The sequence below is a fragment of the Cherax quadricarinatus genome, chromosome 78 (assembly GCF_038502225.1).
Source record: "Cherax quadricarinatus isolate ZL_2023a chromosome 78, ASM3850222v1, whole genome shotgun sequence".
Lineage (NCBI taxonomy): Eukaryota > Metazoa > Arthropoda > Malacostraca > Decapoda > Parastacidae > Cherax > Cherax quadricarinatus.
This window is the reverse complement of record NC_091369.1, coordinates 8100581-8126773: the sequence shown is the minus strand read 5'-3', so window position 1 is coordinate 8126773 and position 26193 is coordinate 8100581. Positions and strand designations below refer to the sequence as shown.

At 37.9% G+C, this 26193-nt stretch overlaps 1 protein-coding gene and 1 non-coding gene across 2 annotated transcripts in view; one reads left to right on the top strand and one right to left on the bottom strand.

The window, feature by feature from the left end:
• Fancd2 overlaps nt 1-26193 on the top strand; it is an 88743-nt gene that overhangs the window by 9866 nt on the left and 52684 nt on the right. Inside the window, exons 3-7 of the mRNA XM_070101535.1 lie at nt 1725-1879; nt 2179-2315; nt 2892-3015; nt 7512-7588; nt 12264-12414. Of these exons, the coding sequence (XP_069957636.1) occupies nt 1725-1879; nt 2179-2315; nt 2892-3015; nt 7512-7588; nt 12264-12414 (644 nt within the window). The remainder of the gene's footprint in view (nt 1-1724; nt 1880-2178; nt 2316-2891; nt 3016-7511; nt 7589-12263; nt 12415-26193) is intronic.
• LOC128701603 (uncharacterized) lies at nt 12498-24170 on the bottom strand. Its single transcript, XR_011394177.1, has 5 exons — nt 23917-24170; nt 17384-17601; nt 14278-14394; nt 13455-13617; nt 12498-12905 (listed from the first exon to the last, which is right to left on the bottom strand). It is a non-coding gene; the product is annotated as an uncharacterized protein (transcript).

Here is a 26193-nt window from a genome sequence, read left to right as displayed (position 1 = left end):
ACACGTGGATGTGTCTCGAATGGAACGAATCACGTTGGTCGAGGCAAAAATATTGCGTTAGAATGTATGGCTAGTCGGATTTAACGTTATACGATGCCAATGTTGGTCGAGGGTCTACTGTAATTTAAATTTCTCATCGTTGAACTTCATATTGTTTTCTGCAACCCATTGAAAGATTTGGTTGATGTCTGCCTGGAGCTTTGCAGTGTCTGCAGTGGAAGACACTGTCATGCAGATTCGGGTGTCATCTGCAAAGGAAGACACGGTGCTCTGGCTGACATCCATGTCTATGTCGGATATGAGGATGAGAAACAAGATGGGAGCGAGTACTGTGCCTTGTGGAACAGAGCGTTTCACCGTAGCCGCCTCAGACTTTATTCTGTTGACTACTACACTTTGTGTTCTGTTTGTGAGGAAATTATAGATCCATCTACCAACTTTTCCTGTTATTCCTTTAGCATGCATTTTGTGCGCTATTACGCCATGGTCACACTTGTCGAAGGCTTTTGCAAAGTCTGTATATATTACATCTGCATTCTTTTTGTCTTCTAGTGCATCTAGGACCTTGTCGTAGTGATCCAGTAGTTGGGACAGACAGGAGCGACCTGCTCTAAACCCCTCTTGCCCTGGGTTGTGTAATTGATGGGTATCTAGATGGGTGGCGATCTTGCTTCTTAGGACCCTTTCAAAGATTTTTATGATATGGGATGTTAGTGCTATCGGTCTGTAGTTCTTTGCTATTACTTTACTGCCCCCTTTGTGGAGTAGGGCTATGTTTGTTGTTTTTAGTAACTGTGGGACGACCCCCGTGTCCATGCTCCCTCTCCATAGGATGGTAAAAGCTCGTGATAGGGGCTTCTTGCAGTTCTTGATGAACACGGAGTTCCATGAGTCTGGCCCTGGGGCAGAGTGCATGGGCATGTCATTTATTGCCTGTTCAAAGTCATTTGGCATCAGGATAACATCAGATAGGCTTGTATTTACCAAATTCTGTGGCTCTCATAAAAAATTCATTTTGATCTTCGACTCTCAGTCTGGTTAGCGGCTTGCTAAAAACTGAGTCATACTGGGACTTGAGTAGCTCACTCATTTCCTTGCTGTCATCTGTGTAGGACACATCCTATTTAAGTAGGGGCCCAATACTGGATGTTGTTCTCGACTTTGATTTGGCATAAGAAAAAAATACTTTGGGTTTCTTTCGATTTCATTTATGGCTTTTAGTTCTCCCCGCGATTCCTGACTCCTATAAGATTCCTTTAGCTTAAGTTCGATGTTTGCTATTTCTCTGACCAGTGTCTACCATAATATGACAGCATATAAGGGTCCAGCTGTCTATATGATGGTTCATGGATACTTGTCCTTACCTGTGAAATACAGTACTCATAAGCTTTATTGTTTCATCCACTAGGACTCCTGTGTATATAAATATGCTTTACATGCTATTTCATGCCATAAATAATCAATATTCTACAGTAACTTTTCAACAGGAGTATTTGTATGGCTTATTCATTTTACAGATTAACTGCTCATTCAAGCAATGTAAATAAATATTCTGGTTTAATTAGTTCCCACTACATTGAGGCTGCACACCTGAAAATTCTAGTACTAGGCAGGGTAGTATTTACCTGATTACATTGTTAAACCTGTTTAATGTAAAGTTGTATAGCACAAACTACCAGAAATTTTGGAAGAATTGGCTTTTGTTTATGTAATTTGATTTTCAGATTGCGATCAGGCAATTTTTCAGCGTGATCTTCGATGGAGTTTAAAGTCTCATCCACTTTATCGAATGCCAGAAATAGCTGAAAAGTTTGTAAAGGGATTAGAGGATCACATTGAAGACCCAGTAAGGCTGAAATGGGCACTGCTATATACTCAGGTACTGCAGCTTCATTACTTTTGCATTCACAGATGTTAATATTAGAAGATTTTTAATGTTATAACAAACCACAGAATGGGTGGGGTTTGAATCCATGGTGAATGAGTCATAAAACTCCAGGCCAGGCTTACTTGCCATGGGTTTAAACCCTATCCATCCCATGGTTTTTTTGCAGTCGGGTTATTACGATTTCATGAGTGATGTTATAATGTTATGAATGATTTTAATATTTTTATGGGTTAAGTAGCAGGGCACTATAATTTGTCTAGTTTAGTGAAACTACACTTGCCTTTTTTCAGACAGAAAAAGATTGTGTAACTGCACGTGGAGGACAACAGGACTCCCTTATTCGTTTATGTCTCAACATAGAAGAGCTCCAACCATGCCTTATTACACTGTTAACAGAAAAGCTTCTGGAGGTTGCCAACGATGATGAGTAAGTTTTGTTACATTCATATACATGATCATATGTATATGGTACATTCATTCTTCAGACTCCCCATCCCCTCTTAGGTACAGTATATTGGGGCACTTGCCTTTACACGATATTTGAGATGTACATAGCTGCAAACAGATGGGATTATGCTACTTCATATGGTCTTTAAAATTAAATAAAGTTCATCAGTAATTCATTATGGTCTTGACACAAATGGTCTTAGCCATCTCATTGGCTACATTGTCAGCTAGTTACTGTCTATATATAGTATTAAATAATTAGATTTGCAAAATAGCACTAACCCATGTTTGTCATACAGCACTACTATTTATTATAAAGAGCAGTACAGGACATTCTGTACTTAGAGCAAATGGGTTTTTAAAAATCAAATTATATAGTGATTGGATAATTAATTAAGAGGTGATGATACAGTAGAAGTGTGATGGTACAGTAGTTTATTTTTAATTAGTTCGTTATCTTCTCTTAGTCTGTTATCTACTTTTAGCCTGACAAGGGTTTCAGATTTTCCTTTAATTCCATGTCTTTTGTTGATAACAGCTTCTGTTTTTCCTACAGAAGCAGCAGTCAAGCAAACATTCCAAACCTAGTATTGGCCAACCTCAAATGGTTAGACTGCATTGTGGACTCTGACATACTAACTGCAAAGATTGTGGATATTATTCAGGGATCACCACTCAAGGTAAGAAATCATTAAGGCTTTCATAAACATACTTTTAAATGCTGAACACTTCAGAGAGTAAAAGAAAGGTAAAGAGAGTGGTGAGAGAGTGCAGAAGGAGAGCAGATGATAGAGTGGAAGAGGCACTGTCAAGAAATTTTAATGAAAATAAGAAAATATTTTGGAGTGAGTTAAACAAGTTAAGAAAGCCTAGGGAAAGTATGGATTTGTCAGTTAAAAACAGAGTAGGGGAGTTAGTAGATGGGGAGATGGAGGTATTAGGTAGATGGCGAGAATATTTTGAGGAACTTTTAAATGTTAAGGAAGAAAGAGAGGCAGTAATTTCATGCACTGGTCATGAGTGAAGAAGAGCAGAATGTAAGTGTGGGGGAGGCACGTGAGGCATTACGTAGAATGAAAGGAGGTAAAGCAGCTGGAACTGATGGGATCATGACAGAAATGTTAAAAGCAGGGGGGGATATAGTGTTGGAGTGGTTGGTACTTTTGTTTAATAAATGTATGAAAGAGGGGAAGGTACCTAGGGATTGGCAGAGAGCATGTATAGTCCCTTTATATAAAGGGAAAGGGGACAAACGAGACTGTAAAAATTATAGAGGAATAAGTTTACTGAGTATACCAGGAAAAGTGTACGGTAGGGTTATAATTGAAAGAATTAGAGGTAAGACAGAATGTAGGATTGCGGATCAGCAAGGAGGTTTCAGAGTGGGTATGGGATGTGTAGATCAAGTGTTTACATTGAAGCATATATGTGAACAGGATTTAGACAAAGGTAGGGAAGTTTTTATTGCATTTATGGATTTAGAAAAGGCATATGAAGAATGGATAGAGGAGCAATGTGGCAGATGTTGCAAGTATATGGAATAGGTGGTAAGTTATTAAATGCTGTAAAGAGTTTTTATGAGGATAGTGAGGCTCAGGTTAGGGTGTGTAGAAGAGAGGGAGACTACTTCCCGGTAAAAGTAGGTCTTAGACAGGGATGTGTAATGTCACCATGGTTGTTTAATATATTTATAGATGGGGTTGTAAAGGAAGTAAATGCTAGGGTGTTCGGGAGAGGGGTAGGATTAAATTTTGGGGAATCAAATTCAAAATGGGAATTGACACAGTTACTTTTTGCTGATGATACTGTGCTTATGGGAGATTCTAAAGAAAAATTGCAAAGGTTAGTGGATGAGTTTGGGAATGTGTGTAAAGGTAGAAAGTTGAAAGTGAACATAGAAAAGAGTAAGGTGATGAGGGTATCAAATGATTTAGATAAAGAAAAATTGGATATCAAATTGGGGAGGAGGAGTATGGAAGAAGTGAATGTTTTCAGATACCTGGGAGTTGATGTGTCGGCGGATGGATTTATGAAGGATGAGGTTAATCATAGAATTGATGAGGGAAAAAAGGTGAGTGGTGCGTTGAGGTATATGTGGAGTCAAAAAATGTTATCTATGGAGGCAAAGAAGGGAATGTATGAAAGTATAGTAGTACCAACACTCTTATATGGGTGTGAAGCTTGGGTGGTAAATGCAGCAGCGAGGAGACGGTTGGAGGCAGTGTAGATGTCCTGTTTAAGGGCAATGTGTGGTGTAAATATTATGCAGAAAATTCGGAGTGTGGAAATTAGGAAAAGGTGTGGAGTTAATAAAAGTATTAGTCAGAGGGTAGAAGAGGGGTTGTTGAGGTGGTTTGGTCATTTAGAGAGAATGGATCAAAGTAGATTGACATGGAAAGCATATAAATCTATAGGGGAAGGAAGGCGGGGTAGGGGTCGTCCTCGAAAGGGTTGGAGAGAGGGGGTAAAGGAGGTTTTGTGGGCAAGGGGCTTGGACTTCCAGCAAGCGTGCGTGAGCGTGTTAGATAGGAGTGAATGGAGACGAATGGTACTTGGGACCTGACGATCTGTTGGAGTGTTAGCAGGGTAATATTTAGTGAAGGGATTCAGGGAAACCTGTTATTTTCATATAGTCGGACTTGAGTCCTGGAAATGGGAAGTACAATGCCTGCACTTTAAAGGAGGGGTTTGGGATATTGGCAGTTTGGAGGTATATGTTGTGTATCTTTATATGTGTATGCTTCTAAACTGTGTATTCTGAGCACCTCTGCAAAAACAGTGATAATGTGCGAGTGTGGTGAAAGTGTTGAATGATGATGAAAGTATTTTCTTTTTGGGGATTTTCTTTCTTTTTTGGGTCACCCTGCCTCGGTGGGAGACGGCCGACGTTGAAAAAAAAAAAAATTTTTTTTTGTTCAAAAATGCTATTATATAGGAATGTGAATGTCAGTAAAGTTACATTAATGGGTTGACTTGGGAAAGCTGCCTGTTGGCAAAATGTTGTTATCTGTAAAGATTGTAATAAAGTTGGTAGAATTACCGACAATATGTAAAGTAAAAGGACACAAGTGCAACTAATGTGACATTTTATTGTGGCAATGTTTTGCTCTCCAGGAGCTTTATCAAGCCATTAATGGCTTGATAAAGCTCCTGGAGAGCGAAACGTTGCCACAATAAAATGTCACATTAGTTGCACTTGTGTCCTTTTACTTTACATCTGTAAAGATAAATATCTTATTCATTGATACCTTGTGATGCTAGAATGATAATGATTAAGAGGCTTAATCCTTTCATTTTCTACTATTCTCACTGTAGCTCTCTTTTCTGAAAGATCCAATTTAAGGCTGATACAGTGCACTCTCTGCTTAACAGATTAATGTGGGGAGAGGGTGTACGATATTGCTGATATTAATTTTTCATGATTGTCTAATGAACCATCAAACTTGGTCCACTGGTTCAGAAGACAACAGGACACTAAGAATACAGATATAGTAGTTACATGTATTACAGTACAGTACTGTATTGTATAGTAATTTTATAGTACTCTACAGCAGTTTTACTTAGCTTTTCATAGTGGAGAGACAAGGTGTAAACTGCCATGATTATTAGTGGTGGCTATGAATAACGTTTATTCTGATTCAGAGGAGCTATAAAGCTTTACTAATGAAAATAATGTAAATGTTTGTTCATATGCTTTGCTAGCCTATGAGGAGCAGAGCAAGGATCAACACCATTGAAATTAACACCAACAGAACGTTATTGAACATACCATTTATGTCCTGCTTCTTCAAGCTTTCTACCATTGTCGGTTTTCAGAACCATTCATCACACTTTCTACCATGGGCTTGGTCTGATGTTTCAGAAGACAATCGGATGCTGTTGCTACAGACAAAATCCAAAATTGTGGACTTTTTTCATTTTGTCCAATACTTTTGTTTGTCTGGCCAATTTTGTTTTTTGTTTAAAATTACCAAAATCCGTTAATGGTAGGTTTTACCATACTGTCAATTTTTTGTTGGAGAAACTATGTCATTGTCTTTAACTTTTACAGCTCAGTTTTTTTTTCTCCTGCCCATGGCCAGTGTGTTTAAAAAAAATACACAGACTAGTTTGTGTCTTTCATTAGTATTGCCAATCTTCTTCCTTGCCTGTGCATCAGTGAGGGATTTCATGCTAGCAGTTTTTGTTGTTGTTATTTTCGTTAGGTATTCTTGTGTTTTTTTTATATCCAACATTGTTGAGTGATCTACAATGTAAAAAAGTCTTTAAATCTCAGAACTTCTTCCTTTCCTTTGCATTCTGTTCCTTCTCCATAGTGACCAGTTTTCCCTAAATGAGTATGGATTATTTTCAAATGACAACTCAGAATATTCTTGAAAAGTTTATTACAGTCAAATAACATACAATGCACTTTTAATTCTCAATGGAAGATAATTCTTCTGTAACAAAAGTTCTTTAGTATATAGTCACATCTAATTACACACTGCCTAATGTTCTAACATTTTCTGTGATGTGTGGGTGCTGATGCTGTTTATACCTTGATTTTACTGAAGTTATTTCTCTTTCCTCCAATTTCATATATAGTGGGAGACTCTGGACTCCTTTATTACTGGGTATGTTTTCTCTCCCATAAAAATGTTTCTAAGTGACACAGTAAGAGTATGTCTTTATAATGTTACAATGACAGAAATATCACTACTATATTTAACCCGTAAACGGTCCAAACGTATATATACGTTTTTTCAACATTTGAAAGTATGTAAAAAAAGTAGATCTTCTTTTTGTTTTTTTTACATTTGAAAATGTGTAAAAAAAACTTTGATCTACTTTTTTTTGTTATATTTGAAAATATGTAAAAAAACGTAGTTCTACTTTTGTAGCACTACACATGTGAACGTAGATCTGCTTGGACCGTTTACTGGTTAATGAAGACAAAGAACCAGTATCAGTGCCATATCACATAATTTCCTTCCAGCTGAAGAGGCCCTGTGATAATGATATTAATTCTTTGTCTCTGATAAATGGTGGCTTTCTGTTACCACAGTATATACCGTATATTAATATTACTGAGAAGGTTAATACCTCACATACATTTGTCGGTGAAAATGCAAAAATTCATAGTACTGTATAAAATCTATTGAATGTTGTCACAGTCTTATGTATTTTGCAATTTCAGATCCAGCAAGAAATCATCAGTTTTGTGCCCAGCATAGTAGAGGATGCCAACCACCCCAAGGTAGCTGAGGTGTTATGGTGAGTACACTAATATATTAACTTCTGCTTCATTGGTGGATTAAGAGCAAATAGGACCCTGGGGCATTGATTATCCAGAAGTTTCGCCCAATTCTAAAAAAACACCAGACAGTCGCCTCATTTTGTTTGGTCAATATTGCTTTCACATTCCTTTTTTTGCATTACATGTTCAGGTGCTCTATGTGAACAATGCCACTGGATACTGAAATAATCGATGATTTACTGGATTATATGCAGTTGATTGTCGATTATGTGCAGTACTGTTTGCAATATATTTAGGCTTCAAAGTCTGTTCATGCTTATAATTACCATAATTCTAGAAAGTGATGCATAATAAAATTTCACATTTATTTGAAATTAGTAATGACATTTCTAGGTAGTAGGCTGGTAGACAACAACCACCCAGGGAGGTACTACCGTCCTGGTAGTAGGCTGGTAGACAACAACCACCCAGGGAGGTACTACCGTCCTGGTAGTAGGATGGTAGACAACAACCACCCAGGGAGGTACTACCATCCTGGTAGTAGGATGGTAGACAACAACCACCCAGGGAGGTACTACCGTCCTGGTAGTAGGCTGGTAGACAACAACCACCCAGGGAGGTACTACTGTCCTGGTAGTAGGCTGGTAGACAACAACCACCCAGGGAGGTACTACTGTCCTGGTAGTAGGTTGGTAGACAACAACCACCCAGGGAGGTACTACTGTCCTGGTAGTAGGCTGGTAGACAACAACCACCCAGGGAGGTACTACTGTCCTGGTAGTAGGCTGGTAGACAACAACCACCCAGGGAGGTACTACTGTCCTGGTAGTAGGTTGGTAGACAACAACCACCCAGGGAGGTACTACTGTCCTGGTAGTAGGTTGGTAGACAACAACCACCCAGGGAGGTACTACTGTCCTGGTAGTAGGTTGGTAGACAACAACCACCCAGGGAGGTACTACCGTCCTGGTAGTAGGCTGGTAGACAACAACCACCCAGGGAGGTACTACTGTCCTGGTAGTAGGCTGGTAGACAACAACCACCCAGGGAGGTACTACTGTCCTGGTAGTAGGTTGGTAGACAACAACCACCCAGGGAGGTACTACTGTCCTGGTAGTAGGTTGGTAGACAACAACCACCCAGGGAGGTACTACTGTCCTGGTAGTAGGTTGGTAGACAACAACCACCCAGGGAGGTACTACCGTCCTGGTAGTAGGCTGGTAGACAACAACCACCCAGGGAGGTACTACTGTCCTGGTAGTAGGCTGGTAGACAACAACCACCCAGGGAGGTACTACTGTCCTGGTAGTAGGCTGGTAGACAACAACCACCCAGGGAGGTACTACCGTCCTGGTAGTAGGATGGTAGACAACAACCACCCAGGGAGGTACTACTGTCCTGGTAGTAGGCTGGTAGACAACAACCACCCAGGGAGGTACTACTGTCCTGGTAGTAGGCTGGTAGACAACAACCACCCAGGGAGGTACTACCGTCCTGGTAGTAGGATGGTAGACAACAACCACCCAGGGAGGTACTACTGTCCTGGTAGTAGGATGGTAGACAACAACCACCCAGGGAGGTACTACTGTCCTGGTAGTAGGATGGTAGACAACAACCACCCAGGGAGGTACTACTGTCCTGGTAGTAGGATGGTAGACAACAACCACCCAGGGAGTTACTACCATCCTGCCAAGTGAGTGTAAAATGGAAACCTGTAATTGTTTTATATGATGGTAGGATTGCTGGTGTCTTTTTTCTGTCTCATAAACATGCAAGATTTCAGGTACATCTTGCTACTTCTACTTACACTTAGGTCACACTACACATACATGTACAAGCGTATATATACATACACCCCTCTGGGTTTTCTTCTATTTTCTTTCTAGTTCTTGTTTATTTCCTCTTATCTCCGTGGGGAAGTGGAACAGAATTCTTCCTCCGTAAGCTATGCGTGTTGTAAGAGGTGACCAAAATGCCGGGAGGAAGGGGCTAGTAACCCTTTCTGTATAAATTACTAAATTTGAAAAGAGAAACTTTTGTTTTTCTTTTTGGGCCATGCTGCCTCGGTGGGATACGGCCAGTTTGTTGAAAAAAGAAAAGAAAAGATTTCTCTTGTTCCACTAAAGTGATTAGTTTTTAATACTAATGAAGCCTTGGAGCCCCTCATACCAAGAGGCCTGGGACAACTGTCCCATTTGCTCTTATGTTAGTCTATCACTGGTCTGCATATTTTTTTTTTTTGTTTTTTTTTAAACTAGTCGGCCATCTCCCACCGAGACAGGGTGACCCAAAAAGAAAGAAAATCCCCAAAAAGAAAATACTTTCATCATCATTCAACACTTTCACCTCACTCACACATAATCACTGTTTTTGCAGAGGTGCTCAGAATATAACAGTTTAGATGCATCTACATATAAAGATACACAACATATCCCTCCAAACTGCCAATATCCCAAACCCCTCCTTTAAAGTGCAGGCATTTCCAGGACTCAAGTCTGGCTATATAAAAATAACCAGTTTCCTTGAATCCCTTCATTAAATATTACCCTGCTCACACTCCAACATCTCATCAGGTCCCAAATACCATTCGTCTCCATTCACTCCTATCTAACACGCTCACGCACGCTCGCTGGAAGTCTGGATATCTATATATTTATCTACAGAAAAATATAATGGCACCGGCATATATTTACACACATGAGTACTCAGATGTTTCTGTTCTGCCTTTTTACTGGTATTTTTTTCATATTGTCAAATATTTTGTAGGAATTTCTTCATAAATTTATCTATGTAAAGTAGTCTTTTTAGACCCTCCCATTCATTAGTATCTTCACTGTTAATAAGAAAAGATAGCTAATAAAAAGTGCTTAAAATAAGTGTGCAATAAGTGAAATGTTAAGAAAGGATAAAAGAGTGCATTATTTTTTAAGACACTGTAGATTCAGAGATGCGATTACCAACATCCCAACTTGTCAGAGACCATCTTACGATTAGCGGTCATATCGAGCCTACACCATACCCTTCACTTAGTGACCTATGTAGGTTTAGCTTTTAATGAAATGCTGTATATTGACAGTATAGGTAACCTCTGAGCCCCTTCTTTTGTGAAAATATTTAATAGTAACTCTTGTCTGTACGTACTGTATAAACATACATACGTACAGTGGTACCCTGAGTTTCGTACTGCTCCCAACTCTAACAGTTATGTAAGTGTATTATTGTAAGTGCTTTCGTAAGTGTATTTTTGGGGGTCTGAAACGGACTAATCTAATTTACATTATTCCTTATCTTTAATTTACCTTAAAAAAATTTTCGGAAAAATTTAAAAATTCCCCCTAAACGGAAAAATTTCCTGTTTTTTTTTGTTTTGCTGCGCATTTACCCCCCAAGATGACCCCAAAAAGAATGTTTCTCTTTTCTTTCAAATTCCTTTTCATGAATACAGGTTTTTGAAAATTGTTTCCTTTAACCACCCCTACCTTTTTTCAAACCCCAAAATTTTATGAACCTCATCTTCAAAATTTTGCAAACCAAATAACTTTTTAAAAATTTCTGAAAGAAATTCATCTTGCTTTTTACTCTTAATTTATTCCCCAATTTTTTTTTACTTCATTTGACACCCTCATTTTTTTACTTTCTAAAAAGTTTACTTTCCTTTCTGCACCTTTAACACACATTCCAACAAAAGTAATTGAATTTTCTTTCTGAAATTTCCCCATAGATGTTTCATCAAAATAAAATACTGGTCAATTCCCATTTTGAATTTGATTCCCAATAATTTAATAATTAAACATTAAAATTTTTTTTTAACCCCTCTATAAAAATATTAAGCAACCATTACATGTAATCCCTGGGTTTAAAACCACTTTTAAAGGGAAATAGTTCCCCCCTTTTCTACCTCTATTGGTACTTTAAAACTTAAAAGAAACTCAACAGGGGAATAAATTTAATAACAATATTCCAAAATATTTCAACAAAACATCCCAAATTGCTTTTTCTAAACTCTATAAAAAGCCTTTTCAAATTTAAAATGGCAAAAAAAACTTTATTTTCTACAATTTTTGGTTCAATACATTAAGACTTAATATAAAACTTGATCTACACATTTCCTAATTGAAACCCCCTTTGTTTTATAATCTTTTGGGGCTTTCCTTCCTAATTCTTTAATATTACCCCACAAAGTAAAACTTTTCCTGGTAAGTTAGCTTTTCCTTAAATGTTTTACAATTTTTTGTCCCCTTTTTTTAGTAAAAAAAAGGGACTATTAAAAAATATTTGTAATTAGAGTTTTTTCTTAAAACATTTTTTCTAAAATAAAATCTTCAATTTTTTTATTGATTTATAATATACTTTATAATATAATATGGGCGTTGAAAGAAAGACATAAAAATTATTGGCAATCAGTAAGTAGATTAGTATCTATTTACCATGAAGTTTCACAGTATAGTGTTTACCTTCATACATGATGACAGAAACTGCCAGGCTTGTGTCTCCCCAGCTGGTCTTAATAATAAAACTAGAATTTTATCCTTTGGCGTGGGCTTAGGAGTTGTGTAATATCTATTGACAGTCTCTTCCACCCACCTAAGTAGCAATAAATGTACAATAAATCAGAGTGTTGCGTTGGTGTACAGGAATTTTAGAAAGTACACTACAATTGCAAGGTAAATCGTGTTTTGTAGATTTATACAGTATTCCACTTGAAAAAGTATCTGATAAGAAGAGTATCATGTCGTCACACAAAACCACTGCAAGCAATTATGAGAGAAACAAAGCATGCCAGTTAGGAAGTGATGTATATGTGGGCCATTGGGCTGCCAACAGCAACAGCCTAGTTGACAAGGCAAGCAACAGATAAGCCTGGCCCCAGGCCAGGCTGCAGGAATAGGAACACACTCAAAACTCCCACAGGTATAAGTTTTAATTTGATGAGGTTCAATAACAATTAGCTCACCTTGTGAAGATCATCAGATGTATCTGAAGTGTTTTCATCTTCATCCTCATCCAGTAATGATGTTATGTCCTCTGTCTCAGCCATATTAAGGATGATCTGGCAATGCTGTTGCTAATTTTGCCCATCTGTTCCATTCATTTTCTTCTGTATCTTTTATTTTGGTCATTTACCATGTGCATACTGTTATTAACTTGCAAGTTTCCCTGGTTGTCTTGAGTTATTGCAGTAATCTGAATCTCTTCTTGTGGCTGGATTTCTTGCTGGAGTTGGGAGGCTGGTGGGATCTCTCAGGTGTTGTGATACAAGTGCCAGGAAGGGCGAGGTGTGCAATCTTGTCAGGCTAACACTATTTCTGGTGTTTTCATTTTGGTGCATCTCGGCTGAAATATGAAGACCCATTTTATATTGCTGAAAAATTCAGGCACGGAGTATGTATTGTATTTTTTAAACCTGTGTGTCATGGAACACAAGAAGTGGTAGAGGCTTGAACTTCCAACCCCTAATCATGGCTTGATCTCTGACTGGCCAGGCTGTTTTGTGTAGACATGCATAAAAGTGTATGTAGATGTATAGGAAGGTGTGTAGGTATGCATATGAGGGTATTCTAATATGAATATTTGCTGAGTAGTAGTCCCAGTTTCTGCTCTACTTCATGGTTGTTAGTTGACTGATGTAATGATTCCTCTTGTAAGTAACTTAGGAAGAGGAATCATTACATCACTCAATTAATGGCCATGAAGTGGAGTCCAGAAGGTGGAGCTGCTTCTCAGCAAATGCTATAATATCATTCCTAAAAATACAGTGTAGTGCATGCATAACTGAATATAACCATGGAAAACATTAGTACCAAATAATGTTACCTTTTAAATCTGGAAACAGATTATATTGTAATTCTTTGTATTTTAGAATAGCTTATCATTTTACATTACCTTTAAGAGATAGCGATTGTGAAACCTCCGAACCGTGAATACGCTCCAGTATGATTCTTGGTGGAACATTTGTCCGAGGAACTTTTTCTATGCCATTGAGTACCAAGTAACATTGTCTTACATGTGCCCAGTCTGTGAGATGAAACACAAGGTATGTCCCCATCTGCCAAGAAAAAATTTAGATAATTGTGGTATTACAAAGTGAGTATTATTCGGTCACTCGTGAAAGGGTCAGTAAGAGAGCACAGTAACTTTTCAGTCTGCCAGAATGAATTAGCAAGCTTTTGTAACCCTTGGGTACCTTGAGGCTGATGAAGGGCTCTTGATCTGAGGAATTGAAGCTACCTTCCTTTCCATAGATCAACCTTAATTACTGCTCATTTCCCAGGCACTGTATGGCCATTAAGTTTTGTGCTTATCCATACATACAGTTATATAAGTCTGTAATAATAATTTGCAACCCAGAAGCTTGTTTTGCAACACTTTAGTGCTGTGAGATTCATCTCTCATTCCTGGTAACTTGTTACAATATGATCCAAAAATATTATCAGTACAGTGGTACTCCGAGTTTCGTACAGCTCCCAACTCGAACAATTATGTAAGTTGTGTTATTTTAAGTGATTTTGTAAGTATATTTTTGGGGGTTTGAAATGGACTAATTTAATTTACATTATTTCTTATGGGAACAAATTCGTTTGGTAACGGCACAAAAACAGCCTTCTGGAACGAATTATGTATGGCCAAAACTCGGGGTACCACTGTACATTCATTTACAAAATAATGTGCTGTATTGTAAAAGTCAAAGAATAATATTAGCTGATACCTGTATGGTAGTGTGGAGCATTGGTATATCACCAGGGGTGTGGGTGTGAGATGCATGACCACGTATACGTACAATCCTCGGGGCTGGAAGTCTCACCACGCCCTGGCAAGATACAATCTGAAAGATAAAAACATTAATAAAACAAATTCACATGTTTAGTTGATAATTATTTGGGAAGAGAAACAGTTGCTAGTGTAAAATTGCTGTACTATGAATTGTAGTGTTAAATATAATGCTCGAGTGTTATGTAATAGTGCCGTACCAATAGTAGTACAGGTATTAATTTTTTATGTATTTTTGGTATAAATGAGAGGCCCACTACATTGGTTGTGATAAGGGTCTTGATTACGGATGTTGTGATTTAATTTTGGTCATTAAAAACATTTTAAACGTGCTATGCAACATCTTGGATGCTAGGAGGGTGACACCAAGAGCAGGTACATTGAGAGGTATGTATCTCTTTATGTATATACACTGAGAGTTTACTGTAATGCCTATTTTATGGGATAGTATCCCCAACTGGTGGTATACATGTGACAAGCAGGTTCAAAGACTTTTAGGTAGCCGGTAAGCTGTAAACCTAAAAAAAACATGACCAACCAGCTGACACCACATTTAAGTACTGTACCCTGTAACATTACTTTGCTTTCACCTCTCTTGTTGTCCATTACCTGGTCTTAGCTCTAGTATCTTTGAGTCTTTGCTCATGTTTTTTAACAGAAGACTTGCCAAGCCATGTTTGTAACTCCAAGACCACATATTTCTGGTGCATAATTATAGGTTATATCATAGTTGATGTAGGATATGGATATGTACTTTAATAGTAAATACTTGATGTAATGTCTGCTTCATATAGAAAATATATAGAATAGCAGAATAAATAGCTAATTTATTCATATTTTATGGAAGAATAATGATACGCCATGCATGATGTTATTAGACTTTTTTCTTGTGTTCAGTCTTTGTAGAGAATGCAGACATTGATGAACCAGATACATTATAAAACCTGCATGAATACCATAAATTTTGTGCTTTTTACCTAAGATAATTCAGTTATTTTATGGCAATATTAGTACAGAAGGAATATTTTGAGGAACTGTTAAATGCTGATGAAGATAGGGAAGCTGTGATTTCGTGTATAGGGCAAGGAGGAATAACATCTTGTAGGAGTGAGGAAGAGCCAGTTGTGAGTGTGGGGGAGGTGCGTGAGGCAGTAGGTAAAATGAAAGGGGGTAAGGCAGCCAGGATTGATGGGATAAAGATAGAAATGTTAAAAGCAGGTGGGGATATAGTTTTGGAGTGGTTGGTGCAATTATTTAATAAATGTATGGAAGAGGGTAAGGTACCTAGGGATTGGCAGAGAGCATGCATAGTTCCTTTGTATAAAGGCAAAGGGGACAAAAGAGAGTGCAAAAATTATAGGGGGATAAGTCTGTTGAGTATACCCGGTAAAGTGTATGGCAGAGTTATTATTGAAAGAATTAAGAGTAAGACGGAGAATAGGATAGCAGATGAACAAAGAGGCTTTAGGAAAGGTATGGGGTGTGTGGACCAGGTGTTTACAGTGAAACATATAAGTAAGCAGTATTTAGATAAGGCTAAAGAGGTTTTTGTGGCATTTATGGATTTGGAAAAGGTGTATGACAGGGTAGATAGGGGGGCAGTGTGGCAGATGTTGCAGGTGTATGGTGTAGGAGGTAGGTTACTGAAAGCAGTGAAGAGTTTTTACAAGGATAGTGAGGCTCAAGTTAGAGTATGTAGGAAAGAGGGAGATTATTTCCCAGTAAAAGTAGGCCTTAGACAAGGATGTGTGATGTCACCGTGGTTGTTTAATATATTTATAGATGGGGTTGTAAGAGAAGTAAATGCGAGGGTCTTGGCAAGAGGCATGGAGTTAAAAGATAAAGAATCACACATAAAGTGGGAGTTGTCACGTTGCTCTTTGCTGATGACACTGTGCTCTTGGGAGATTCTGAAGAGAAGTTGCAGAGGTTGGTGGATGAATTTGGTAGGGTATGTAAAAGAAGAAAATTAAAAGTGAATACAGGAAAGAGTAAGGTTATGAGGATAACAAAAAGATTAGGTGATGAAAGATTGGATATCAGATTGGAGGGAGAGAGTATGGAGGAGGTGAATGTATTCAGATATTTGGGAGTGGACATCTCAGTGGATGGGTCTATGAAAGATGAGGTGAATCATAGAATTGATGAGGGGAAAAGGGTGAGCGGTGCACTTAGGAGTCTGTGGAGACAAAGAACTTTGCCCTTGGAGGCAAAGAGGGGAATGTATGAGAGTATAGTTTTACCAACGCTCTTATATGGGTGTGAATCATGGGTGATGAATGTTGCAGTGAGGAGAAGGCTGGAGGCAGTGGAGATGTCATGTCTGAGGGCAATGTGTGGTGTGAATATAATGCAGAGAATTCGTAGTTTGGAAGTTAGGAGGAGGTGCGGGATTACCAAAAATGTTGTCCAGAGGGCTGAGGAAGGGTTGTTGAGGTGGTTCGGACATGTAGAGAGAATGGAGCGAAACAGAATGACTTCAAGAGTGTATCAGTCTGTAGTGGAAGGAAGGCGGGGTAGGGGTCGGCCTAGGAAAGGTTGGAGGGAGGGGGTAAAGGAGGTTTTGTGTGCGAGGGGCTTGGACTTCCAGCAGGCATGCGTGAGCATGTTTGATAGGAGTGAATGGAGACAAATGGTTTTTAATACTTGACGTGCTGTTGGAGTGTGAGCAAAGTAACATTTATGAAGGGATTCAGGGAAACCGGCAGGTCGGACTCGAGTCCTGGAGATGGGAAGTACAGTGCCTGCACTCTGAAGGAGGGGTGTTAATGTTGCAGTTTAAAAACTGTAATGTAAAGCACCCTTCTGGCAAGACAGTGATGGAGTGAATGATGGTGAAAGTTTTTCTTTTTCGGGCCACCCTGCCTTGGTGGGAATCGGCCAGTGTGTTAATAATAAAATAATAATTAGTACATTTACTGTACCATACTTTTTTATCATGTTGGTTATTTCCCACCAAGGTAGGGTGACTAAACATCAGGTACCAAATGTACGAAAAGTAGTTTGGTATATTGGTAGAGTTATATCAAGTGAAATCGAATTACCTGTGGGCGATGATGGTTGTAGTAGCATCCTAGGGTTCGTGAGAGAGCTTCGAACACACACAGTGACTTCAGATGAGGGGCGTTCAGACATACCACTCGAGAGCTAATAGGCATTACTTCAAGGTGCTCCATGTTTGGCGATTCTAATTCTTATTTGTCATATTATTACGTGTAGTTTTATTTAGTTTATCCATTATTTAATTGCCTTGGCTATTCTCCTGGAATTATTTCATCATAAAAACATTTATCATACCTAAATTAATAATTATTAATGCAATTTTTTTCATATAATATTTTAAATTAAACAGAACCACTACTGCAGATATTCTTATCAGAACAATATGAATACTAAAAGGCAGCAGAAAGTAGTGCATACTGCTAGCCCCAATAACTTGACTGATTCTGCCATGAACAAGGCAGCCTGTTCTGGGACTGGGCCACAGAGATGACCCCTGGAACCATCAACAGGTAGACACCAGACAGGTAGACTATGAAGAGAAAATAGAATATGGTCAGTGATGGTGGTTTATAAGACAAGTAGTCTAGGTTTAGTGTTTAGTTGATTCTATTATTATTATTCTTATTCTTTCAACAAACCAGCTGTATCCCACCAAAGCAGGGTGGCCCATAAAGAAAAACAAGTTTCTCTTTTTAACTTTAGTAATGTATACAAGAGAGGGGGTTACTAGCCCTTTGCTCCCGGCATTTTAGTTGCCTCTTATGACACGCATGGCTTATGGAGGACGAATTCTGTTCCACTTCCCCATGGAGATAAGAGGAAACAAACAAGAACAAGAACTAGTAAGAAAATATAAGAAAACCCAGAGGGGTGTGTATATATATGCTTGTACATGCATGTGTAGCATGGCCTAAATGTAAGTAGAAGTAAAATCGTACCTGAAATCTTGTGTATGTTTACGAGACAAAAAAGACACCAGCAACCCTACCATCATGTAAAACAATTACAGGCTTTTGTTTTACACTCACTTGGCAGGACAGTAGTACCTCCCTGGGCAGTTGCTGTCTACCAACCTACTACCTAGGTCTATTATTATCATTATTATTTTAATTATAAGTAGTAAAATGTGTGTAAGTTGTGCCAAATGATCCACACAAGTTTAGCATTTCAAATTAATAATAATTATAATGTAATTCTAGATTAGTTATGGCTGGGGGTGTCATGGCAGATGATGACATAGCTGATTGTTTTATCTGCACTGTATCACCCCCTTCTTGGGGAGAGGAGTGCTTTGATGCTAGTGAAGGGCTCTTGATCCAGAGAATTGGAGCTACCCTAGCTTTCCATTGATCAAACCTGATTAAATAGTTTTATTTTCTGGTACAGTAACACATGTACAATACTGTATATATTTAGCATGATGCAAAAAAAAGTGGGTTAGTATGAAAAAAGGAAAACCTGGGCAGGTAGAAAGAGGGGCCCAGTCTGAAACCTGATTAAAGCTTATTAGACCTCTTGTGAATCTAATTATTTTTATTTTGGTGTTGAGAATGATGCGGGTAAAGGGGGCTCTGCATTATCAGTGCATTGCTTGTATGTATTGTAATCATATCATGCATGTTTGGAGATAAGAAAATAGTTTTTATTACAGGGCAGATTGATATGTAGAATGGCAGGTATTGCCATCGTGTATGGCAGACTGACACTTGGTTCAGAAAAAAAATTGTATTATAGACTATTTTGCTCTGGGTTGAACTTTATAAAGTCATGTTAAAGATGACTTGATAAACCTCTATCCAGAGTGAAACCCTGTTTATAATTCTGGTTGCTTTGCACCAAGTGTCTGTCTACCTGGTAGATTGGTGGAGATGGTGAAATGTAGGAATGCTTGAGGAAGAATGTGGCTGAGAGATGTACATATTCAATCACCTACACCAATTTTCCTACATTTACTCAGCATTACTGCCAAGCATTCTTACCACATTTTTCTTATTTGTTCTTGCTGAAACGGAATTATTTAAAATAGGAGGACGACTTATTTTATACATGGGTTATAACAGCACCTGAGGAATGGGAGATAATCAAGTTTGATCTGAGGAAGGTAAAAATAGCACCAATTCCTTAGCTCGAGAGCCCATCAGCAGTATCAAGGCAACCCCTTTGAAGTGCAAGGATAGCATAGACTCAAGAGTAATTATTGAATAAATGCATTGGTGACTGTTGTGCTTAGGAAGTTATCAGTAAATGTATTGAGCTGTGGAGAGTCATTGGATTTATGGCTTGTTCATCACACACTAATAGGTTGGATTATATTACATTTATCTTACTAAATGAAAATTAGTTTTAATTAAAACAAGTCACTAGCAATTATTGATGTACAGCAGTGCTTTTTTTTATTACAATAGATTACAACTGCATTTGCATACGTAATTTCAATTACTGGTTGATATTTCATCGTATTATACAGAGGACAATTACAGTATGTACCATAATATCATATTACTGTAGTTAAACTTACTACTGACCAAATGATGAGTGAGTAGCTTAAGGCCAACAGCTCAGAGCTGGGGACTAAGGTGTGACGGCGAATACATTGTTTGTGTATTTTAAGTCAGACAATGCCAGCAGGCTAGGATCAAATGTCCTGCTTGTACTGTTGCTGTTGATTTGTGATGAAACTCCTTGTGCACATTTTCCTGACCTAAAAATTATTATTTTGCTTACTAAATGTACAAATTTATCATGTTATAGAAAGTTTTATTTGTCATCTCACTGCAGTATAAATCATGCTCCTCTCTCTCTCTTTCTCAAGAGGAGATATGACCATGCCATACAAAATAAGACAGCCTAAATAAGATAAAGGGACATAAAGATGTGGATTTCTTAGTGCTGTTGTAGCTTGACTCTTGTGTAATTGTTTTGGCAGTGTTGGTCTGCATTAGTGACTATAGAGTTTTTCATCAAATCTTAGTTGTGCTTGTGGATTGGTCACATCATACTCACACATGGTCATGTCATGGAGGGTTGTCCAGTGCTGCTTTGCCTGAATTTAGGTTATGTAATAGTCCAATATCTTTTGACTGATTGTCCCATTCTTTAGAGAAAATTGTCACTTCATCTTTCAATGCCCTGGCATGCTTACACTGTCTCCATCTTTTAGAGTTCCACCTTTAAAAGAGGGACTCCCAAAGAGGTGTATAGAGTATGCATGCCATGGAGTAATCAAAAATACTTTCTCAAAAATGGGACAGTAAATTAAAGGACTGAACTATCAGCACACACAGATAGGTAAATGTTTGGACTATCAGCACATCCTGACAAATCATGTATGTAATGAATTTCTTGACTGTCACTAAATTGCAGCAGACTTTCTCCTTTCCTTTACCCTTGCCCTTCAAAAACATTTTCACCTCTTTTTGTTTACCCCTGCATTCTTGGCATTAATGGGCCATATGGGTTTGGTGCTTACCTGATTATAATAAAAATGATCCTAGTGAAAATGAGAACAAAATAGCAAAAAAAAGATACATAGTGAAGATAGACAGATTTATAACAAAGGGCACATATATGGTAATGCAGTGACTAAACAGCACCATGTAACGTTCTTATCTGCATGCATATCACAATTCAAGGGAGGTGTCTGGATGCAGGTGAAAAGCTCTTGATCCAGGAAATTGGAGCTACACTTCCCATCCTTTGAATCTGATTGCTTTCCATTCCTTTAGTGAACCCTGGTCTTGGACCGGGCAGTTGAGGCGGTGACTCCCGAAATTGTCTTCTGGTTAACACATGCAATATAGTATTTAATGGTGTAAATTGTAGGACCCATAGCCTCGGAGAAGTGGATAAAAAGGCTTCAAGGAAGAATATTTGGATTTCTTCCAGAAGCCATTTGAATATTCCGCTTCCCGTATCACCCCATCTTTTCATTCTTTTTTACCAATAGGTATATTTTATTACATAATGTGGTACAGAATTTAAGCGATACATTGCTGATACAAAGATGGCACATACAGTACATGAGGTGTGAGAGATACATGTCTAGTACATATTGTTATGTGTTTGTCACTGATTGTGAGTTGCTGGTTGTGAGGATTACAGATAATGAGAATAAGAATACACATATATTGTTTTCCATATGCTTGTGGCATGATATACCTTTGGGTATATCATGCAAGAATGGTTTGTAGATTGCATGTGTAAGAGCCGAGTTTGGGCACAAGTTTTGGCCTCTAGGGCATGTGTACATTGGTGGGGGTGGGGGGGTATTTACCAGCAAACAGTTCCAGGGGTCACTGGCCCCTTTGTCACATTCCCAATTGACAACCTGATAATTCAGGCTGTTACTGCTTGCCATACACAATACATTATAGGCACCACAGCCCCTCTGATCAGGAGGGGCTGTGGCATCTAAGAGTCTCCTTGTAATTTCCCTTGTGTATGAAGGGTGTTAAAAAATCTTGTTCCCTTGACACTCAACAAGTTATCTCTTAACATAATTAAATCTTTGCTTTTCATTGGGGGATTTTGCACTATTTGCCGAGCCTCTTGCTTTTGTAGGAAGCTATTTCGCTTTGTAGATTTGGGACCAATCACTTTAGAATTTTCATGGTGTAGATTACAGTGCATCTTTCTTGTCTACATTCTTAGTAGTACAGTTTGAAGAACTTCAGGCGTTCCCAATAATTTAGGTGCTAGGTAATTTACATAGGCTGTAAAGGTTCTCTCTGCTTTTTATATAAGTGGCACAAACACTGGCCTCCTAGGCTGCATGTGTATCAGATGTAGCAAGAGGCCTAAAGTGCATGCGTGCATTAGATGTGGAAGTACAAGACCTCATAGACTGCATGTGTTATTCAGATATTTGAGTAGAATGCCTCCAGGCATTTGTGACATGTGGGAGTACTAGGCCTCCTAGGCAACATTAATAATTCAGCCAGGAGTACAAGGCCTAGGCAGCATGCTTGAGTCAGGGGCAGAACAAGTTCTCTGCAGCATGCGCGAGTAGGTTGCAGGAGTACAAGGCCTAAGCAGCATAGAAAAAGTCAGAGGCAGTAGTTCAAGGCTTCCTAGGCTGCATGATCAAGTCATGCGGGAGTACAAGGCCTCCTATGCAGCATGCGGGAGGACAGGAGCACAAGCACTAGCCTCAAAGTTGCATGCATGCGTCATGTGAGGGTGAGCACTGCCATAAGTACGTCAGGCGCAAATGACCCATATTATAGCACTTTCCTATGAATATAATAATAATAATAATAATAATAATAATAATAATAATAATATGGCGTACAATGAATGGGTGAGAAAGGCTATGTATGGGAATGACGGTGAAACTATCGCAGAGAGCAAGTAATTATAGTTTTAAATTGGACAAATTTAGATTTTAAAACACTAAGTAATAAGTGATTTGTTAATAATTTAGATGTGTGTTAAAATTAATTTGATACACGAATGAAAAACAGTCCGGTTCCCTTGGTGTCATGATGCAGGCGAGGGCTCTTGATCCAAGGAATTGAATCTGTCCTCTTCATTGGATCGAATCTTATTGCCTCCTCCCATTCCCAGGTGCCAAGATACCTATGGGTTTAAGTGTTTCCCTCGTGAAAATGATAATGGCTCAGTTGGCATACTGCAGTTCTTCATTACAGCTAGGATTGTCTAGCCTTGCCACTAATTTATTATTATTGCTGCTGCACGACCCTTCGGCTTTAAAGCTTATATTCACAAGAAAACACTAAACCCGAATGGTTAAGATTGTATTTAGGTTTCATGCATAGGTTCAATTTTTACAGTAGTCTTTATATTACACATTATTTAGAAATTTAATTTTAAGATGACAGTAAATTGTGATTTATTTCCATTGGGGTCATACAACACAATAAAGAGGAATGATTTTTGTATTTAAAATATTTATATAACCTTGGTATAATATATTCATTTATATTGCTTTTTATTGGTAACATTTATAAATTTAGAAGATAAAGCGGCATGTATCTATACCAACGAAGTATTTATGTAGCTTGATCGATTTTGTTCATGCGTGTGATAATCGTGTACAATACAGGATACTGTATATCCATATTTACTTTGTACTGTTAATAGGATTAAAAATAATTATAACATATATTTAAGTAACTATATTTTCATTTAAATTATTTATTCATTTTAGTATGACTTTTTTGTTGTTACTGCTAATAAAGTACAGGAAACTAACTTGATAATCATGTATCTGATATATGTATCTTTTATTGTTTTGTTAAAAATGACTGATGTATTCATGTATATTATATTTATGTATCACAAGGATCCCAACAGAAATAAGCCAAGTGTTTAACCTTACAAGTTAGTTACATTAGTTACTTTACACAAATAATAGTGGTAAAAATCTAAACTTGTGTCAAGAATCTGAATAAAAGATAACTAACGCGCAGAGAAACTGATAAGTGTTAAAGATAAGAAGGTGCACAAATAGTTTTAGTGTGATGTAGTTGTAATGTGTTAAGAGCGGGTGGGCGGGAGTAGAGCTAACAAGTGGGCACCATTACTGCTGCGTTGTATGTTATAAAGTACCCACCCTTCAAGGGTGGTACCTCTCAAGGCAGGTTCCTTGATGCTCCTGAGGGATATCTTCATGCACTCAGTTGAACTTGTCCTCCTTTTCCTTAGATTGCACCTGATTGCTTTCCGTTTCCCGGGCGCTGTGACTCGTACGGATTTAGCTCTTCCTTCTAAATATAAAAATAGTTTCAAGAGGGGTACGTTGATGCTGGTGAAAGATTCTTGATTTACGGAATGTGTGAGACACACTCCTTGGATCAGACTGATATATTTCCCCCAGGCACTAAACCCAAAACCCCTAGGGTTTAACACCCCCCTTAAATATAATATATCTTAACATGTAAGATATCTTCACATTCACCAGCCCTTGGGTAATTTTTCATACCTCCCTGGTTGAACCTTTAAAAACACAAGCATTTTCCAGTAGGTTTTGGGAAAAAAAAAGATCCGTTAAGAATTCTAGGTATATATATTTGTGTATATATATATATATATATATATATATATATATATATTTTTTCAAGGGAAGGAATGATGCAAAAGTATAGTGAGGGCCAGCACAACACTGTGGATCGGGTTTCATTTTTAAACCATTAAACCTGATGAAAAAGCTCATTGTGGGGCCACTCAGCCCCCTCTCTCCGGCCACTAAATTTGCTTCCCCCCTTCCCCTATAAACCCCAAAGTTTAGTCCATTTTACATAGTAAAAAATGAATTTTTTTGGGTTTTCTTGAGGCCCATGGCTGTAGGGGCCACAAAAATGAAATTTCCCAATATATAGATGTAACTCAGCAAACTCAAAAATCAATGTAATTTCCCTTTTGGGACCTTTGTATTTCACTGAATTTACATTAACCCCCCTTTTTGGGGTTAAAGATTTTCTACTTGTGGTGTAAAGGTGGTATGCAGTTGGCATATATATATAAATATATATATATATATATATATATATATATTTTTTTTTTTTTTTTTTTTTTTTTAGTTTGTGTGTGTGTGTGTGTGCCTCCCCCCAATTGTACTCACCTAATTGGGGTTTGCGGGGTCGAACTCAGCCCTCTCCCCTCTTCACTAAAACCTTTTACTGGCCCTTTTCTCTTTTGGTTTCCCTGAGTTTGTAAACCTCTTTTTAAAAACAAAGATGGTTCCTGCCCCTTTTCCCTTTTTCAGGCTATTCCATTTGGGCAACCCCAAAGGCTGAAGAAATCCCTAACGCCCCTGGGGCTCGTCTGAGCTTCAGCTTCCAGTTGTGCCCCCTTGTTTCTTTCCCCCCCTCTGGAACATCCACTTTCCCCCCTTTGTCTATTCCCGCAAATCTTGTATGTCGTTACCCTTGTCCCCCCTGACCTTTCTGTCCTCCAGTGTCGTCAGCCCGTTTTCCCCAACCCTTTTTCCCCTAGACTTTCCCCTGAGCTCGGGGAAACAGCCTTGTTGAAAACCCTTTGTACTTTCTCTTTTTGAGTGTTTAACCAGGTGTGGTTTCCCAGACTGGATTTGTTCCAGTATGGGCCAATTACTGTGTGTGTTTGTTTTTGGTTGTGTGTGTTTTGGGGTTGTGTGTGTGTGTGTGTGTGTGTTTGTTTTTCTGCCAAAATAGGTTTTAAGATTTTGCCTTAAATAGAAACCCTCTTCTTGCCGAAAAAGGCAAGCGAAAATTTTGTATGCATTAATTTCGAAAAAGTCATTCTGAACCTAACGAAAAAAATATTTTCTTGGTTTTTTATTTTTAAAATTTTTTTTAAAAATTTTCCTAAAATATATTTAGGGGGATTGGGTTAAATTAAATTGCACTTGTTATGTTTAATTGGGTAAGTTTTCAAAGGTTTTTTTGTTACAAAATTTTTAAATTTTTTACTTAAAAAAAAAAATATATATACTCAGTTTTTTTAACGTTAAGAGAAATTTTTTAAAAGTTTTTTGCTAATTGACCAATTTTACCATTCGGTATATATATATATATATATATATAAAATATATATATATATATATATATATATATATAAAATTTTAAAATTTTTTCAATTTTTAAAATCTAAACTTTTTTTTGTCACTGGGTTTTGAGTTACCTAACACTTTCCCCCTTTTTTGGGGTGATATTCTTATATACCAAAAACGGGCAAATTGCCACAACAGGTAAAACCCCAAAAAATGTGTGGGGCATTTTACTTGGCGAGTTTAGTTTAATTTTAAATTTTTTACAGTTTAAAACTATTTTTGATAATGAAGGTAAATTTTGGATTAAAAAAGAGCACTTTTACCGATAGAACAATTCTAAATAAATTTTACCGGGATATA